Raw genomic sequence first — 20,577 nt, 5'->3', positions numbered from 1 at the left:
CACAAAGGCAGCAGTGCTGGCTGTAGCCAGTGCAGCTCCACACATTCATTATTTTAAGTGTGCTGAAAATAAAAGTCACACTTCATTATGGTTCCAGGTGCCTCATTTGTTTTCTGGCTTTTCAGAATGAGATAATGCCATAGTTTCTAGGCAGCCATTAAGAGGGAGAAGTCTTCCATGTTATTTCTTACCACAGAAATAGCTTTACTGACAGGTTAATAAGCAGAAGTGAAATAGCAAATGGATTCTGCTTTGGCCCAAAGCAACTTGCTAAGTTGCATGATCAGGTGTGTGCATGCACTGACAGCCAGGGTGATTATTCAGAGCCTGAGCACCCCTCATTCCTCAACTCCAGCAACAGCTCCACTGAAAACCTTGGTATTGATTTGGGTATTGAGAAGTTGATGCTTTTTCATTAGTGGGTTGTTTCACAGAATTTGTTCTTGGTGATTTACAAAATGTTACATAGGAAGCTTGTGGCAGAGCTGAATGCAAAAGTTGGGTTTCAGGCCCATGTCTGCTATTTGTATCCTCATAAGCTTAAAGATCATTTTACACCCAATGAATTAATTGGGAACTGAATTTCCTTCTCGAACAAGACACTGGACTGAGGCAGATAGTTTTTTTTTTTTTTAGTGCATTAGTATTCTAAACTCATCCCTGATGCATTGAACCAATTGCTTTCCATATGCTGCTTCACTTTTTAACATGGCTCATGGCTGATGTTTAGGATTACAGGATTGCTTGAGGCTGTTGTGCTCTATATATTTTTAGCTGTGATAAATGTTTCCTTTTGTTTCCAAGACACTTGAACAAAAGTTCTGATTACAATCCATACATAAGCATTAATTGGGAGTGTTGGTTGGAGATATCTAGCCTGACCTTCCAGTTGAAGCAGGGTTATTGCCAACACTGGGTCAGCAGTGGTTTTATTGAGACAAGTTTTAAACCTCTCCAAGGACAGAGATGCCTTTCTGAGCAGCTGTTCATGTGCTGCATCACCATCTTGGTGAAAAAAGGGTTTTAGTATCCAATTTGGACCCATAAGTTGCATTATGAGGCTTTTGTCCCTCCTTGTATCTCGTTGCAAGACTGAGAAAAATTGTGTTCTGCTGTCTGTGGACCTGCCCTTCAGAGAGCTGCAGGCAGCTGCTCCATGGCCTGCAAGAGTTTCTTCCACCATAAAACTAATTTTGACTGTAAGCAAAATGCCAGTCTAAACCTTCAGCATACATGGTCATGCACAACTGTTAAAGGAGGAGCAGCATAATTATTAACTGGAATTAATTTCTGTGTTGTCTAGTGATGTTCACCAAACCAGCTGTACAGGTGCCAGTGTGAGGTGCATTATTATCATCCATCCTGACTGGCTGCAGGTGAGAGGATTTCACCCAAAAACCCTTCACAGGACCTTGTGAGTTCCCTGTTGAAGAGGGAACAGCAGTAGGTTTAGCCCAGGTGAAAACTGGGGGGAAAATGTGACTTTTCTGTGGGTTAAGTTCCTTTTTACAGGCTTCTGGTATGGGCAAGCCCTGGAAATTCAGAAAGCGCTGCCAAGCCTACGCCCTGGAATTTTAAAAGCAGAGAAACAGTGTATAAATACATAGTAACAGAATCTACTTTTTCCTGGCAGAGGGGGAAATGTCTGAGGCCCCAAAAGAGTTCTCTCAGGATAAACCCAAAATCCTTAGAAAGGTTTAAAGGCTGATTTTTGCTTTAGATTTCATCCTTTTATGCCTTTCATATTATTTTATCATTGATGTTTTGCAAAGTGAGTAAATGAAAACTATGACAGGGTTTCTTAGCTTCCAGTTTGTGCCCCTATTCCCCTTGTCTGCAAAATGAAGTTACTGCTATTTTCCCATAGCCTGAGATGTCCTTTATGCTTTCTCAAGCAGTTTTCTCACAGAGAGATGAGTGTTTTTGTCTTGTCCCTGAGCTGTACAGATGGGGAAGCTGACACTGAAAGAATTCTGCAGCTGTGGTAATTATCCACAATGTTCTCACTTGTGAAATGCAAAGTACCAGTGACACCTGATCAGACTGGGATGAAGGACAGCCTGTGCCACAAGTCTGATTTTAGTTCAACCAGCAATAATAGTGGTTGAAAATGTATGCATTCATGTATATCTGTTAGGTATATGCATGTATGTGTATTGAATGTTAAGGGAAAGCAAAATGCTTTTGGATTCTGTAAAGCAAAAAGTGCCTCTATGACACTGTAGGTGTCAGATCTTCGCAGGATCAACCACCACCCAAACATTGTGTTGATTGGATTTTTAATAAAAAGTCAATATTCAGTTTTCATCTAGGCTCTTCTATGCAGAGCATGTATTTTTGAAAAGAGAGAAGCACCCACAGCTCTTCCTCATGCCTTTGGCAAACCCAGCCTCTTTACTGTGCTCACTAAGAGGAGTCTTTGTAAATCCTGTTTATTTTGTGGCTATTGAGTAATTTTAAGAATCTGTCTTTGAAGAGATAAGTGGGCAGAGCTAACTGGGCTGTCTGACCTCAGTCTATTTTATTTACCCACGATATTTCCTGTGCTGCAGCACTCTTCATCACTCTGAAGTCTAAGGGCAAAGCATCAGAATATGTGATGTGATTGGAGTTTCAAACTTTTTTTTTTTTTTTTTAAGGCTTTTCCAGGCTGAAGATCCAGCAGAAGTGCATGCACTGTGTTTTCCTGCAGCTTTGTGGTACCCACTTGCCCCACTCCTTGCCAACCCTGCTTTCCCCTGAGTGCCTCTTTGGGAAATGCTGGGAATCTTTTCCCATGTTGTTTGTCTTCCTTCCTGGCACTCTCTGCCTCTGAAATTAGATCTCAGCCCTTTATTTGTGACATCCCAGCCTGATGCCATAGGACTGGAGAAAGTGCTAGCTAGTGAAAAAGGAGGAGGATTAGAGGAGCTCACTTACCAAGGCACTAAGTGGATGGTGTTATCATGAATCCCTTAACACAATGAACTGATTAGTTTAAACAGTGGAAGTTTCACAAGGCACTTAATTTCCAGCCGCTGTTTTGTCTTGCCTTGATTCAGCCTCACAACACTTTCTTCATGCAGTCTGCACAGTGCTTAACTTGTAATCATGCCTTTCCTGTTGTTGCTAATTATAATAAGTATCTTGGAAAACAGAAAAATGTTGATGTTAATTCTCAGCTTCTCTTGTTTTGGCTGAATGATGTTGTCCTGCAGAGCTTTGTTTCCTAATGAGCCCCATCATCTTTACAGAGCTGTTTCAAGGGATCCAACTCCTGCATTTTATCTCGTGCTTACAAGTGGGGTTTCAGTGGTATAAAACAGGTTTAAAAGGTTTTTCCTACCAACCAGAAGAATGGATCATTACCCTTGTCTAGTCTGCAGCATTGCTCCAGAAGTGGTTAAAGTTAGTGCAGTTGAGATGACAACTTCTGCATGTGCTCCATGTGCCCCCACCAGCTGTGACACTGAACTGGAGTCCTGGGGCTCTGGAGGGAATTCCCACCTTGTTGTGGGTTCCTTTGCAGCCTTAAGTAGTCTCTGTGTCTTGTTTTTCCAGCTGTGTAATGAGGGTGGATCTTTCTCACGTTTATCTGTTTATTTTATTTATGCTACATTTTTGTATCTGGAAATACTTTATTAATTGTGAATGCAGTACCTACAGCCCTGCAGCAGTATTGAATTAGGTCTTAGATGACTACAAAATATATCAAAGCATAAAAATTTAATTCATCCAACCAGTTCTTTTAATAAGTCTTATAACTCAACAGGTGCACTCCATGTAAGGCATGTTCCTTGTGTTACAAATCAGCCTTTTTTTTCCCCCTTGAAATATATATCTGATGTATTTTTCTAGGAAAAAAAAAAAAGGAACTACACCATTTGCTTCAATAATTTGCAAGGATAGGAATAGGAAGCAGGTACCTTGTCAATTATGGTGTATTTCCTAACATTGTACTTCTTTTAAAGTCACTGTGGTATAACAAATAAAGAACACACTGGTTTTCTATCTGCCTGTGGAGAACTGCAGCTAAATGCTGATGCTTCTAATTACAGCAGCATTCAAAGATAGGACATTTTAATCTAGATCTACCTTAAAAAGACTGACTACATGTAATATTCTATTATAATGCTGTCTTTACTATCATATACATTACAATACTAAAAAACTAAAAGCGTGTTGATTTTTATTTTTTTCTGTGTGTTGTGGCATGTGAGGCTGAGTTTTAAAAGCAGGATCTTTTAATCTGTAGTAATGGTGATGCTGCATGTGGAGTGAGTGAAAGCAGTTCTCTGAAGTGCTCAGACTGCTGTATGAGCTGCACTCCAAACCTCAATATTTGCTAGTGGGGAATTAGTTTAACAGTTGGCAGCTGATGCTGTTCAGGGAATCAGGAATGTGTTGTGGTCAGCTTGGCTCTCTGCTGGTGACATCTCTCTGGCTAGAAAAACAGAGCTGGTGGCCATGGTGAGAATTCACCTGCATCTGGATGGTAAAGTTGTTTATCTTCAGTACCTGAGACTTTGAAACACTTTGAAGTTTGCTGTCTATGATGCATCTTGGCAGATGAACAGCAGTGATGGCACCAGCACAGAGACCTGTGCTACTGGAGGGAGTGAGGTCTGGGAGTTCTCTTGTCAAAACATGAAATCCTGGTCCTCAGGCATATGAGCAAAGCTGAATTTTAGAGCAGTTCTTTTCATAGTGTTCTTTGCTTCTTCCAGGTGTATAGATGCAGCAGTATCTTACAGATTAATTTAATTTTTTTGTGCTCAAAGAATTTTTGTAATCCCATGATGAGTTTTCCATTTTGGTTTTCTTGGGGAAACTGCTGTCTGCTTCCTTCATGTTCCATAAGTGATGACTGCTAGTGAGTGTTATGGGAGCAAGAAAATCTCCTTAGCAGGCTGGAGTCAAGACACTGCTCTGTTCTAAAGTCTGCTAAAAGCTGCCCTGGGCAAAAGCAAATTGGTGTGTCTGTCCCACTGCCAGAATGATCTCTAGAATGTTGAATATTGAGACATTGTTTAGATCTGTCCTGCTCAGGCCTGTTAACTTGTTAATCCCTGGTCTCTATTACAGTAGTACTTGGGCAGCAGTGGGCAAGAGCAGGGAGTGAGGCAGACAGAAAGCAGAGAGTGTAAAATACAGCAAATTCCCAAATGCCTGCAGTTAATAATTTTAACAAATGCATCACTGTTTCTTCATGTTGACTGCCTGCTGTTTCCACTCCTCTTTCTCTGCATGCTCAATATTTTTGTCCCATCTGTCCCTTGGCTGTAATGATGGGACAGATGAACTGCCTAAGTCTTCCTCTTGGACCTTGTATTAAAACAACCTCATTGCTCCATTCCTCCCCAGCAATATTTATGTGCTCATGTTTCCTTATCATCTCCCTTCCCCCATTTTCCTCTGTGCTGTGTGTAGATGTATAGATATATATGGATTGTGCTCTCTTTCATGGTCTAAGTAGAAATACTGTATACACAAGGTATGAAATACTGATTGCTACATACACTTATATATCTTTTTATATATAAATATGTGTGTGTATATGTACATATATATATGTGTCTGCTTACAAAAATATGGATTGGGTGCCTTGTACCTTTCACTGAAAATGATTCTCTGTATGGTCTTTTTATGATGTGAAACAACAAATTCTTCACTGTAACTGGCCCTTCAAACTCTGTAAGAAAAGCTTTTAAACTAAAAACCTCAGCATTTTCTTCATGAGGTTCTGTTAGGATCAGCTGTGCTTTGACCTGTTAAAAACTGTCATTTCTGCTGGATGTTTTCCTCAGGAGATATTTTGGGTATGTTAAAATCATAGCTAGAGAGAAAAAGGAGCAGGAGTAGCATCTGCTGTGCACAGCTCCGAGTCCATCCGCTGCAGGTCACTGCCTTCACAATGTGAAAAGTTCATGGTACAGGCTGCTGCTGGAGGAGGGGAGGAAGCAAATGTTATTGTTAATGGTTTACTGTTTGCTTTTAGCAGGACCAGGCTTGGGAGCTTGTACTAAAATTCACCCTAGAACAGATGATTTGGCAATTAATGCAATCTTCTCCCCACCACCACCACCTCCAGTTAGGAAATACCAGTGCATTCCACCTGTGTGCAACTCAGTCCTTGTCACCTCTGCAAATGCTTTATGTTGTGGCCTTTGGATTTCAATATCCTTTGCAACAAACTATTTTTCCCTAAAATACAATTTTGTCTTTAGTGGGTAGAGTAAGGATTGTCTGTGCTGCTGACACATGCCCAGTACAAGGAGCAGAGCACTCTTGGGTTCATCCACATTCCTAGATAGTGAAAAAAGCCCCACATGCTGCTCAGATTCAGGGCACTCACACATGATAATGGATTTAATACAAATGAAAACTGAAGCAGGCTAGTCAGGAGCTATTTTTTCTCCAAGCCCTTATTGGACAGTGCAGGAAGTGCTGCCCTTAGAGTTGCAGCAAGGTCCAGATCAGGCTTTTAGCAAAACTCTCCAAAGGCAAAGACAGCTTGTGTGCAGAGACCATACATTTTTGGAATTCTTAAGCAGATTAGACAAATCTGTTTGTCAGGGACCCCAGTATTGATTCATATCTGGAATGTTGCTCTTTCCAGTGCTACAAACCAAAACTTCCTGTGTGGAAAAGCTCAGCTGGAGATAAGTGATGTTGAAGTGAGCTGGCATGAAACCAGCCCTGCTTGTGCCTACTGCTGCATCCAGATGGGTCACAGGAGGGACTGGGGTTATCCTAAGGCACATCTTCATTCCCAGTACAGCTCCTGGGCTTTAAACCTGCAGGAGAGTCTGTGCTTGATTGATCCTCTTTTTATACATTTTAGAGTTACTCTGGCTGCTGTAAATCTGTATTTTCCAAAGTTTGAAAGTTTGGTCATAAGCATTCTTTTTGATATAGTGCTTTTTCAATATGTGTTGCCACAGAGCTGGCAAGGTTTGAAATTCTGTAGTATTTGCACAATGTTTTCCTTCCCACACAGTTCTGCTAATTTTGGATCATGCTGTTTAGTCCAGTGGATGTAACTGAAGCAGAAGGGTTTGCCCAACAGCAATAAAGCCTGTAAAGTGACCATAATCCCAGTCATGGTGTGCTTGTAAAATAATGAGCAGCCATGATTTAAGAGTTTAACTCTTTCTTATTTTAGAACTTACTTGTTGTTGTCTTGTTTTTTTTGGGGGGGGGTGGTTTTTTGTTTGTTTGTTTGGGTTTTTTTTTTCTGTTTTTGTTACCAACAATGAGGAAGATGCTTCCTTTAAGAATTTGTTTATCTTACTTGTTAGGCTGGAGAGGGTAAAATGAGTAAATATGAAAGACATTTTCGTGTCTCCAAGTCTTATCATGGTACTACTTTTTAAACCAACTTACTTTGAGTTTCTGGCTGCAGGTGTCAATGAGGCAGCAATTCCCACAGCCCACAGTGTAGCTGTAATCCAAGTTTGCAGACTTTCCATGTGAGTCTGCCTTCTTTTGGGTGTGCAGTGGAGACACCACAGTGTGTGTGTGTGTATGAGCTGAAGGCTGGAAGACTGACTGTGGAAGCAGAAAAAGTTTGTTTTGTTTTATTTGCTTGCTAGCAAGCTTTAGTGCTCAGGCACTTCACTGAAAAGTAATAGCAAGTAACCTAAAAGTTGGCAGAAAGAGTTGAAAGATGTCTATTTTAACAGAATATTATTCATTAGGCAGAAGTACTGGGGGAAAAAAAAGATTAAAACAGAGTTTTGTCAACTGTTTTTTGAATATTTTTCTGGAAGCCCAGTTCTGATAGTGGTGTAGTTACATAAGAACTTGTGGCTTTTTGAAAATATCTGTGTCTGAAGGCTGAAAATCCAGTTAGAAAATAGAAAGAATGGCAAACACTGATTTTACAATGTGGTATTATTTTTAGGCTTGTTCTCATTACATTTTAGGGAACCTGCCCTGTTGTATTTTGTCTCCTTGAATATGCTGAGTATTTTGAAGATGTTATTAAACTGAATGTACTTTAAAACAATTGATTTTGAAATAGAAAACATTGGTTGTAAGACAGAAGGTGCATTACTGGTAAAGTGTATATTCCTATACAGTTAAACAGTGCAGGAACCTCATTTTGGCAAGGACTGAATATCTGGGACATAAAGAAAGTCATACTTAAAATGTTGTAACAAGGAGAGGCAAAAGGAGGCTGAAAGGAGGCTGGGGTCCCTATTAGCTGGCAGATTCACAGGTTAATTAGGAGCTCAGGTTTTAGGCCAATTACTACAGGTCTCAAAATGATTTCCTTCGTTTCTGCACCTGTCATGTACACGAGTGCTCGGGTAGACACTTAGCATGGTAAGTGCATGCAAACCTCCCCGTGCAGCTGTGCAGTTGTGCCAGACAGTGTGGGCAGGACAGTTCCCAGGGGCAGACCTGCAGCCCCTGGCAGCAGCTCCGAGCTGGGGTGAGCTCTGGGGTGAGGCAGGGGCTGGGCACAGCCTTGTGCTGCTGACAGGGTGTGCTGGGTTCCCCACCCCACTTGTGTGACCTGTTGTCTCTCTCAGGCAGGAATGGCATCTCCTGACAACCCCGAGCAGCTGATCATTGCCCTGGAGCCCGAGGCTGCCTCCATCTACTGCCGAAAGCTGCGCCTGCACCAGATGATAGAGCTCAGCAGCAGGGCTCCTGTCAATGGCTACAGCCCCACTGACACTATTGGAACTGGATTTACACAGGGTACTTCTGCTCCTTCACTTCTCAGATTCTCATGCTAAGTTTGCTTTGTCCCCAGGGGCTGGTTTCTCACCATTTTTTGTTGTTCTTGTTCTCTTGAAATGTTTCAGGCTGGCATCAGTTTGCTTTTATAAAGTGTTTTGCTGCTTACCATAATTAGGCTTGTTTAGATGTTGAGCCAGCAGACAGCACAGAATGATTTGGGTTGAAAAGAAACTCAAAAATCATCTAGCTCCAACCCTCTGCCATGGGCAGGGACACCTTTCACTAGACCAGGTTGCTCCAAGTCCTGTCCAACCTGGCCTTGAACACTTCCAGGGATGGGGCAGCCACAGCTTCTCTGGGCACCCTCACCACCTTCACAGAGAACAATTTCTTCCTAATATACACTTGAATTTTAGCATGCAGGTAGATTTCTTGTCTTGCCTTTTTTAGGATGTTGCGGGAGTGTTTTAGTATTTTCACAACAGTATTTTTCTGCCTTAATTTAAGTACTTAATTAGTACTTCATGCTGGATCATTTCTTTCATTACATTTTTTTGGAAGCAATTATTTATTTGATATCTGCATTATTGAGACAGTGCTAAATAACTGGATCTGCAATGAAAAGATTAGTCTGAGGTGTTCCAAACTATTGTCAAATGCTTTTTGCTGTCATCTTCATGAAATATGGTTAATGACTTCCAGCACTCAGTGGAACACATGGCATTGGAATGTAGCAATGAATTTATCTGCATGTTGAAGAGCAACTGGATAATGCACTTCTGATTTATTGAGCTGGGGTTTGTTGCTACTGTCACTGTTTGAAGGGGAGGGACAGAGATTGAGCTGCTGTAAGTCACTTGAGAGAAGATCCTTCATCAGCAGAGTTTTTTGATGTTGGCAGCCTACTGCAACTGGAGGGAAATAGAGGGGGAGAAAAAGGAAAATGGCCTGCAGCAGTAAGATTTGATTGCTGCATAAAGTGCATATTTCTCTATATCTCTGTGAATTGTAGCATCATACTGATGGTAGTGTGACAGTCTATCCTAGAAAGTGTTTTTCAGAAGAGTCTGTATCTTATCACATTTGCTAGGTCAAAACAGTAGAGGCAAGTGGGAGGTTAAGCTAGTAGAGCTATTTCTGCATTTACCAGAGCATATCTTTTTTTTTACTTAGGCAGAGTGACTACATCATTCTCCCAAATCCATGGCTCTCCTAGCCAGCACTTGTCAGATGTGTTCAGTGTTTGGAGGCCCATGCAGAGTGCAGGACACAATCTGTTTTCAGGATTCAGTCCCTTCAGGGCCCCTTGGCTTCTGTCCCCCTCATTTGTGCCCTGAACTATTCCAGTTCCATGTGATTTTGCATGAACTCACTTTCAGACAACACAGGGATTTGCTTCTGGGAAAATAATAAAGGAGTTTATCTGGTTAAGGTTTTGAAGCTAGGCAGAATCTGGCAGATCATGGATTTCTGCTAATGGGCTTTTTCTTGGGTGGGAGTACCACTCTCATTCTTGACTTTGTATGGTAAAAAGCTATTGAGGATGAGAAAGGTTTCGTGTCAAAATTAATGAAAACAAAGTTTGGAGTGAATTAATTTGGGGTTGGAATTAAAATTTCATAAAGGCATGGCAAGCACCCAAGACAAGCTGAGAACAGATTAAGGAGAAAAACCCTTTAAATATAAACAGAGAGAAGCACTCCAAGGACCATATTATTGCTGTGAAGTCAAAACAAAAATTCTAGTGTTCACAGGAGCAAGGATAAGCTTGCTTCAGTTGGAGTTAAAGACTGGCTCTTGTGTTCACTTGTGCCCACAGGAGGGAATGAAAGGATTGCCATTGATTTCTGTGGGCTCTTGCTAGGAGCTGGTGCTTGTTCTCTCATGGAATGCTTCATCTGAGCTCTCCCTGTGCTGCCAAGTCAGTGCACTGAGGCTGGGGCAACTTCTCTGCATAGTGAGGTCTTTCTGGGGAAGGTGCAGCAGCAAGTGGAGCTGATGCTTTGTTTTCTGATGACAGGTACTATAGAAATAGGAAGCAAAGTGTATTCTGTGATTTACGTGCTGGTATATTCAGAAAATTTTCCACTCATGACAGGCTGCCTCTCTTGTAGTGTTTTATGAAGTGCCTTTGAAGGTGAGTGATGATAACACAAGGAATGTAGGTTTTTTGGATCATTACAGAGGTTGATTTAAAAGCATAAATAGCAGAGGTTCTCACTACTATGCTTTCCCTTGACAGACTGTTCTGCATCTTTTAAATGTCTAAGTAGCATTTAAGTCTTGTAAGTTAATGGCTTGACACAATTTTTAATGGGTGTATATTTTAAATATTGTGGAGGTCAGGTCTGGTGATCACTGTGTCCTTAAGGAGTTACTAATCTGGGCAGCAGTTCTGCTGGTTTTGGGGTGGATTGGCATCCTGAGAGGCTGGGGAGGCATATTTGCCTGAGCACTCAAAATGAGCAGTGGCTTTTTGGAAATGTGGGGATGTTCTCCCATGCAGGTGATGTGGGGCTTGGGTGGGAGTGGGCTGGGGCTGCCACCTGCTGGTGGAGGCTGCTGAGAGCACATCTGGCTGCTGTGAGCACAGCTGGCTGCCAGCCCCCCACCCTGCTGCCAGCACACACTTTGCCAGCTAAAAAACTGCACTTGTAATAAAAAACTGCAAGTCAGACCTGCTTATGGCTTTCTTGTTAGATTATTACTATATATAATTAGTTTGCATTATTTTTATTAGGTAATTAGTATAGATTAAAATACAAATAACTATATATAACAATATCAAGGAAGATCAGGGTGGCTATAAACCATTTTTCCTTCTTTCCAGGAATGACATCCTAACATTCCTGGTCCCAGTGCAGTAATTTTTGTACATTTGTTTTTTTAAGAAGTGATACATACAGGTCTGTCAGCCTGCTTGCACTTGTTTCCTGCAGTTTTTAATTTTATTTCCTCATGTTTTTTTATACTCAGTAACTTTTTTTTCTGTCTGTCTCTAGGGAAGGAACACGTGCGCCGGAACCGGCAGAGTCGGACCTTCATGGTGGAGAACGTCATAGGAGAGATCTGGTCTGAGCTGGAGGAAGGTACTGTCCTTTCCTGAACAAACTTGGCTCTCACTGGTTCTGTGTTGCAGGCAAATATTGTGCTTCCCACAAAGGTGCTGTGCACTGCATTGTTCTCACGGTGGTTATAAAGGGGAAAAGAAAAAAACCCACAAGTTCATGTGCTGCTCTTAGTTACAAGTGCTGAATTGCAATTCTGTATGCTCTAGCTTAATAAGATTTATTAATGAGATGGTGGAAAGGCGTGCAACTAGAATATTCTCCTCAGAACAGACATTATAAATATGGTATAATATTTGGTAGCCCACTGGGATGTACACCAGCAGCACGAGCAGTCCTACTTTTCAGCTGTGCTGCATCAATAGCTTCAGACATCTGACTGATATTTGTTATCAATCTTTGTGCTATAATTACTGGCAAACATCAAGTCTTCAGCATGGCCTTTGCTGGCTGTCTGTAGCCCATTTCCTCCCCTGGTGCCCTCAGGAGCTCTTTTGCAGTGAGCTGTGTGCTCACAGTGGTGTAAATGCCCCTGGCTCTCCCCTTGGTGTTCCAGGTGATCGGTACATCGTGGTTGACAGTGGAGGAGGCACGGTGGATATGACTGTCCATCAGATCAGGCTCCCTGAAGGACATCTGAAGGAGCTCTACAAAGCAACAGGTAATGTCACTTCCACTGCTTGCTTTATGTAATTTTGTGTTATATATTCATGTAATGTTTTGGCTTGTCAGTGAAGGAAATGTATACCTTTATTGCATTTTACTGGCAGTTCTGCCTGAAATGAGATCAGCACTCAAAATTAGTATAACCCAGCTGGTGGTTGGCTGAGTCATTAATTTATAGTGGTAGTGTTGCAGTGTTTATGATATTACAGGAGTAACAGTGAGGCAAAGATAAGATCATGTTGTGTATCAGACCAACTGTTACATTTAGGGAAGATCCTTTCTTGAGGACCTTGTCCCATGACAGTCCTGAGAGTGCTGTTCTGATGTGTACATGATCAATTAAAAAAGTTGTAAGAATACAAAAGAAAATCCAGAAAATTAAAGCTGTGTTTTGTCTGTGCTACAGGTGGGCCATACGGCTCTCTAGGTGTGGACTATGAGTTTGAAAAGCTGCTGTGTAAAATATTTGGGGAGGATTTCATAGAGCAGTTTAAAATCAAGCGCCCCGCGGCCTGGGTGGATCTGATGATCGCGTTTGAGTCCCGCAAGCGGGCGGCAGCTCCCGACAGGACCAACCCCCTCAACATCACCCTGCCCTTCTCCTTCATTGACTACTACAAGAAATTCCGAGGTCACAGCGTAGAGCATGCCCTGAGGAAAAGCAAGTGAGTAGGCAATTGGAACCACATGGATGCAGAATTAACTACTGGTAGCAAAGACAAATAATTAAAATATCCTAATTACGTGAGGACTGAAAGGTAATAGTGTAAAAGTGTAGTGTAAGGATGAGGAAATAGAGTTGCCTCTGGTGCAGTTTCCAGAATGAAAAGTTCTGATCAATCTATCACAAAAGCTTTTCTGTACAAGGTTTGCACTTTTCAGGTATTTTTTTCTGTGACTTCTGTTAGGCCACCACTGCATCACTCCCTTTGACTGTATATTGTGAATCTCCTGCATGTTAATTAGGAATGTCAGATCAAACACAGAATTTATTGCCTGGAACCTTAATTTTTAGTGGCCTGGATCCTGGAAAACATCAAAGATTGTACAATGTGTAAATATGTTCATTGCTTGAGGGAAGTTATTAACAGCATCAGATCACTGGAGAAAACATACAATACTGCATAAAGCTCTGCAAGGGGAGAGCATTCAGCTTTTGAACTAATAGCAGGCTTTTGCTTCTTACAGGATTTTGCAAGTTTGATAATTTGCTTGATAGTTTGATAATTTGCTTGATAATTTGCAGAAAATTTAATTCATGATTTTCAGTGTCAAGAAGTCACTCTAAATGATAAGATTGTGGGCTGCTGTAGAAAAGGAAGTGAGCAGAAGGTAGAAATGGGCATTTTGCATCTTTTGAAGTTGCATATTACAGAAAGCCTGGTTTTAATGGTGTAAAATAGAATGAACAAGAGAACCTGTGAATCTGGAGCAGAAGGTGGGGAACCTGGGAGGAGAAGATTTGGTATTTACTACCTGTACCTTACTTTTTTAAACTAACTAATGTTGAATGTAGTATGCAGGCTGGAACTCCTGCATCTCTTTCAGACGTTATTGGTAAATTTACTGTAAGCTTAAATGACTTGGAATCCAGCTAAAGGTAACTTTCTAAATGAGACTGAGGTTCTGAAATCATTAAGCATTTCTAGAAGTACTCCCCCTCACAAGGCCATCTCCTTTTTATTAGTAGTCTAAATGTTGAATCTTAGAGGAAATGCTAAATGCTTCCTTCAAATGAAAAGAAATTAATTGGATAAGAGGGTAGAGAGAGTCTAAAGGTTGACATATAATGTGCATGAATGAAAGGGAGATTACTGAGCTATCCAGATGTGTATTAGTGATAGAACAGGATAATGCCTGTATTCACTTAATAAATGTTATGCCTCATTAAAAATGCCATTATTTTTCTGCCTCCTGAGGCTTCCCAACTTCCTTGTTTTCCTTGTGTGTTTCCAGTGGCTTTGGCCTGCCACTGCTATAATCTAAATGTTGCCCTTCTGGGGATGAATCAGTGCTGTTTCAGATGAGCGAGCACTGCATTGACTGCCAGCTGTTTCAGAGAGCAGTTGAGCATTGCTAATGCTGCAGAAGGCAATCAGGCAAAGAAAACAACAATTAGACAAGGCAAAATAGTAATTCTCCCTTCAAATTTTACATAACTGCAGTTGGTATGGGGTGAGGGTGAGGTGTGGTACTTTGTTCCAAGGAAAATCCCCGCAGACTGTGTAAACTCATGAATTGATTTATTTCATGGTGGTTGTTTTGCAGCTCAGCTGCAATGCTGTAATGTCCTTTCTCCCTGTTCCTTTGCAGTGTGGACTTTGTGAAGTGGTCCTCCCAGGGAATGCTGAGGATGAGCCCAGATGCAATGAATGCTCTTTTCAAACCTACGATTGACCAGATCATTCAGCACCTCAGTACGTATCTGTGTGTGATTCCACTTCCTGGCTGAGCTGAAACTGAGCCTTTGCTCACCAAAACCAGTAACAGCCCTCCTGCTATGCACCAGCTGTGGACAAGGAGTTCAATTCTGAAACTTGGAGCTCTCACAAATCAGCTAGGAAAGTAATAAAAGTAAAGGATGTGTCCTGGGCACATAATTCTGCCTAGCTCTAGTGCTGGTTACTGTGGGATTGAATTATCTTACTGCATGAGCTTCAATTACTCTGCTCCCAGGGCTGCAAGCATTCAGAGGCACTGAGAAACCCAGATCCTGCCTTTCTTTTTTTCCTGGTTCAGGCAACAACTAAATTATGCCAGAGTTGTAACTCGTTTCTGATTATTCCAGCTATTAAGACCTCCAATTTGTTCCTCCCTTGTGGAAGGTCACATTTGTTCATGACCATCCAAATCACATCTCTAAAGCACAAATAGTAAATGATGCATCATGGTAAAAGTACTTCCAGGCATGGCTTAAGCAGCAATTAATTTATTTGTCCAGTAATGGAAAGTGACATGTGCTTATTGGGAAAGTTACTATTTAAAGTCTTCCTAGTGGAAGATGAAATTTGCATCAAGTAGAGTATAAAGCTTGTGGTGAGAAAAGTGCTGCTTTCTACACATTACAAGGCACTGTTTGGAATAAATATCCAGCAATAAATATATTTGCTCATGCTATGAGAGGGATTATTAGCTAAATTTCAGAACTTAATAAGACAACAAGTATAGAGCAGCTCATATGTGTGCAGAGAGGGAGACAGACCTAGGACTGCAGCAGTTGTGACAGGTGATTTGTTTGAACTAAAAGTGAGCCTACAACTGAGCTGCATGGTTTTCTTGAAAGTAGATGTGGGCTTAAGCTAGGAAGGAAAATCTGTAAAAATATTAAGAGGGATTATTTTACAGATTATATTTATTGTGGTCAAGAAATAATAAATGAATTTGAAATGGAGTGATTTATCTGGAATGCAATAAAGGGTTGGTTTTAAATGCCACTTCAAAAATGTTGTGTGCTTTGAGGTGGGTGAATTCATAGTGAAATATACTGGAGATGGCAGAAGTGGGACTGGTGCATGCTGAGGGTGGCAGTGTGGGCACAGACGTGGCAGTTTCAGATCATGAGCACTTAGACACTGGTATTTTCACTTGCATTACCTTGTTGCAGTGGGTTTGATTGGATGGTGTCTGTCTCTGTTCAGGTGAAGTGTTTGACAAGCCGGAGGTGACCAACGTGAAGTTCCTGTTCCTGGTGGGCGGCTTTGCCGAATCCCCCTTGCTGCAGCAAGCCGTGCAGAGCGCCTTTGGCTCGAGGTGCCGGGTCATCATCCCCCAGGATGTGGGTCTGACCATCCTCAAGGGAGCTGTTCTCTTTGGCCTGGACCCTGCTGTCATCAAGGTGCGGCGCTCCCCTCTCACCTACGGCGTGGGGGTGCTGAACCGCTTCGTGGAGGGCAAGCATCCCGCCGACAAGCTGCTGGTCAAGGACGGCACGCGCTGGTGCACCGACGTCTTCGACAAATTCATCTCAGCCGACCAGTCTGTAGCCCTGGGAGAGACTGTGACACGCAGCTACACGCCTGCCAAGCCTTCTCAGTTAGTAATAGTGATCAACATCTACAGCTCGGAGCACGACGGCGTCGGCTTCATCACCGAGCCCGGCGTGAAGAAGTGCGGCACGCTGCGCCTGGACCTGACGGGCACGGACGCCTCCGTGCCCTCCCGGCGCGAGATCAAAACCCTGATGCAGTTTGGGGACACTGAAATCAAAGCCATGGCTGTCGATGTTGCCACCTCTAAAAGTGTCAAAGTTGGTATTGATTTCTTAAATTACTAACGGCCCTTTCCCCCCACCGCGGCCTGTTTGTGAGACTGATCTTCCGGTGTTCCTTTTTTTGACTTTTCGTCTGTCATGTCATCACCTTGAATTTCAGCAGGCTATATGAGAACAGCTAGGAAGGTGGGGTGTGTTGTGTTTGTGTCCTTTGGTGACCAAGGACTGCATTTTGGAAGACCCTTGAAAAGTTTTGGGAGCAAAAGTTCCAGAGGTAGTAAAAATTACCAATGACATAAAAATTACCAAGTTACTCAAGCATGCTTTAAGATCTACCTTTATAAAGTAAACACTGACTATTGTTGGGTCCTGAAGGTTAGTTAAAAAAATACCAAGTTGTAATCTCTCTGCCTTGTTATTCTTCCTCCTGAGAAAAAGTCACAAACCCACGTGGCTGTTGTAGGGATGTATCTGTGTGGGATATCTGTTCAAACAGCACCATCCTCTGGCAATGGGAGCAAATCAGTAGTTTTATTGTATTATTTTGATTTTGCCCAGTGCTTTCAGAATTTAAAGTGCTGAAATCAATGACTCAAAGAAATAGGGTCTAAATTACTTAAATTCTGAGTAAAGAAAATCCCCACAAATCCTTAAAATTGTATTTAGGAAATACATATGTGTTTTGGGGGCCTGATGTTGGTTGCTTCAGTTTGAAAGCCAGGCCTTTGTTGTCAAAGCTCTCAGAACAAGCTGTCAGATTAATTAGCTAGCATCACCCTCATTATACTTTGGAAAATGATATTAAGAACAAACCTATTTCTATTTTGGGTCTTCTAAACTTTATTTTTATTAGTCTCCATCCAAAACCACAGAATCTCAGAGTAGTTAAGCTTGAAGGGGACATCCATTGACTGATAAAACCTCTCTCCAATTTTTATTGTCTCCAAAATGAAGATCCCTAAGCTCCAGACAACTTACTTGACAACCTTCACTGCAAAAGTTTATTTCCTGTGCTTGAAAGGAATTTCTAGAGTTTGAATTTGTGCGCGTTGCCTTTTCTTGTTCCTTCACTGGATACCTCTGAGAACTCTGGCTCTATCCTCTTTCCTGCCTGCTCCCAGGCATTTGTACACATTCCTAGCATCCCCTGAGCCTCCTTGAGCCCAGCAGAGCTCACAGCCTCTCCTCACATGAAAGATGCCCCAGTCCTTCCTCCCCTGTGTGACCCTTTGCTGGTGTCAGAGCTGCGTGTCCGTGTCTCTTGTCCTGGGCAGCACAGAGCTGGGCCAGAGCAGGGCTGAATCAGGGCAATAGTGACCTTGGCAGAGCTGCTGGCAGTGCTGTCCCCAGGAGGCTGCTGGCACTGTGCATGGCAGGGGCAGGGTGCTGCTGTGCTGCCAAGGGCTTCCCACACAGGCTGCAGGTTCTCCTGGGGCAGGGACGTGTTCCTGCCCAGCTTCAGCACTTTGCACTTGCCTTTGCTGAGCTTTCTGAGGTTCCTGTCTGCACATTTCTCCAGCCTGTCGACCCGTCTGCTTCATCAAGCACTTCCCCAAGTGATTATGTTTCTTTTCTTCATTCCGGTGTTAAGATTTGGAAGCACAGTTAGATGATGACTGTCCAGAAACATTTAAACAATTCAGAAGAGACAAAACATTCAGATCAAAAGTACCATAATATATTTTTTGTAGCAAACATTTTAATTCAGTAAAACATATTGCTGGGTTGAGTTGAATGGCCAATGAAGTGGAAGGCAGAAGCCAATAGAATGAAACTACAAATAGTAATAAATAAAGTATTCCTTACCTGGCAGTGAACACACAGCTCTTCACACAGGAGAATTGCACTGATGACCATGGTATCATCTTGTTTTCCAAGTAACAACTTTGTGGAAATGTTTCCTTAAGCATGCTCACCTGGTAATTATTTTTTTGCAACTAGAATTGATTGCAATTAGAGTAGTTTTTATTTTGCAAAATGCTACAGGAAGAAAACTTCTGAAATCTACATTCTGTATGTGCCATGAACTGACAAATACAGATTCAAATCCCAGTTCCATTCCAAATTAGCAGACTAGTACCAACCTGTAGAATTACCCTAAAATGCTGACACTTTTCAGAGCATTTATACAGAGCTGCCTGATTACCTGCTGGAATTCATTACATTTTCAAAACTGTGCAACATTAATTATTAATCTGAACCTTCCTTTTTAAAAAGTTGAGCATGAGTTAAATCCATCACCGACACTTTTGGGAGATTAAAGCTTTATCAGTTATTTCATTAATTTATTTCCAATCTTGCACTTAAACTTTCTGTGTTTATCCTGGAGTTTTGCCACAGTAGAGAGCTGCAGAACTGATCCACTGCATTTTGTCATTGAGTTTTCTGTGTCTCCTGCAGAATTCCCTGGTTGAATGGGAAATGTGTTCTGCATTCAGCTTTAAAATAAATAAATAAATAAAGGACTATGAAGAATGCTAGTCACAGTATCCTGCTGGATACTTTCTATAATTACAAAGTGTGCTTGCTAGCAGTCGATTTCCTGCTGCCTGCTAAATGCTTTAAAAGCTAAATACTGGGAATTTTTTTGTGTGTGTTGCTTTCCATGGTTTACAAACAAGAGAAACTTTAAGATGAGTTATGAACAATATAATTTTATGTATATACAATATTTAAATATTGTACAGACTCTTTCTTTCTACAGTGCTATTTTCTTGTATAAAAATGCACTTTGCCTCTGTTGATTTCATTCAGCTGTTAATTTTAAATAACACAGTTTCTCAATCAGCTTCTGTAATTATAGGCTTTTAAAGATGGTAAGATATGAAATGTAAAAGGCCAATCTTATAATAATAGGAAAGAAATGTTGGTGTGTCAGAGAATACAACATTCTTCCTGCAATGCAAGTCATACCAGCTAAGCACATCACCCAAATGCAATAGTCTGTTGCTGGAGTTTTCATTTCTTTGTTTCAGATGGTGACCATTCCATCTCCAGCAATTCTTCATAATAATGGATGAATCCTCCTGTAAAACCAAAAATCAGATTGTAAAATCTGGGTATACAGCTTCTTCACTGGGTTTTGGCTTTTTAATAAATATCTTCTCTAGTTTAAAAAACAACAACAACGACGAATGAAAAACTACCTTCCAAAGCCAGGCAACACTCTTGTATTGTAGCTGCAGGTAAGACACAGTCTCTGTCAACCACAACCACCTGCCAAAAAACAAAATTATTATAGTGAAATAGGCTTTGCTGTCTTGCATGCTATGTTAAGCTGAATCTGTCCAGTTCTGCACAGATTTGTTTTCAGTGGCCTTAACACAGGATTTGGTCTAATAAGTGGCTGCCACCCCCTGTCTCCCCTGTGAAGAGGAGGTGACCTGCAGGATCAGGTGGCCCCTGATTTTTGTGCTGTTTCCAGCCTGTCTGCAGGGAAAGCTACAGGTGTTTTCTGCAGCTCTTCTGCAGCACAGTTCCCTGCACAGCAGTGATCCTCTGCCCTTTCTGATTCACCTTTTGTAAGATCCCATCTGGATCCAAGCAGGAGCTTGTTGCTGAAATCCCTGTGACTGTAAAACATGGTTTACATATTTTTTGCACTTCCTCCTTCAGTCTGATGAGAACACTATCAAGCTTATCTTTGCAGAGCACTGAAATACTGAACAAAGTCCCAGCTGTCCTTGTTGCCCTCTTTCAGAATGGAAAAGTAGCTTGTCTCCCTAAGGAATTAGAATTGTTGAATAGAATATTATGCTGTGGTCTGTAGACTATAACCCAGTTAAACAACCTTACATTGTAAGAGGCATGTGGTGCCCATTTCAATTAAAGATGTTAGGCTGTAAAATTAATATGAAATTTGCTAGGAAATGAGGCATTTTTAGAATTGTAGTTGTGATACTTGTGCAGGACATTCCCCTGCAGAGCATTTTTTTGGTAGGGGTTTCAGGTGACATTGTG

The 20,577-nt window shown here is 41.6% G+C and overlaps 1 protein-coding gene across 2 annotated transcripts in view; it reads left to right on the top strand.

Annotated features, from left to right (window-relative positions):
* The window catches only part of HSPA12A (heat shock protein family A (Hsp70) member 12A), a 55,140-nt gene that overhangs the window by 30,821 nt on the left and 3,742 nt on the right, over positions 1-20,577 (top strand). The window contains exons 8-13 of one of the 2 annotated variants that reach the window (XM_079312679.1): positions 8,520-8,691; positions 11,676-11,762; positions 12,298-12,402; positions 12,814-13,072; positions 14,721-14,824; positions 16,046-16,653. In XM_079312679.1, coding sequence (XP_079168805.1) covers positions 8,520-8,691; positions 11,676-11,762; positions 12,298-12,402; positions 12,814-13,072; positions 14,721-14,824; positions 16,046-16,653 — 1,335 coding nt within the window. Of the gene's footprint in view, positions 1-8,519; positions 8,692-11,675; positions 11,763-12,297; positions 12,403-12,813; positions 13,073-14,720; positions 14,825-16,045; positions 19,747-20,577 lie in introns of those variants that run through there. The other variant, XM_079312680.1, reaches the window with a different exon arrangement.

The sequence above is a fragment of the Erithacus rubecula genome, assembly GCF_903797595.1.
Source record: "Erithacus rubecula genome assembly, chromosome: 9".
Classification (NCBI taxonomy): Eukaryota; Metazoa; Chordata; class Aves; order Passeriformes; family Muscicapidae; genus Erithacus; species Erithacus rubecula.
The sequence above is the reverse complement of the archived record's forward strand: the minus strand, read 5'-3'. Positions and strand labels throughout refer to the sequence as shown.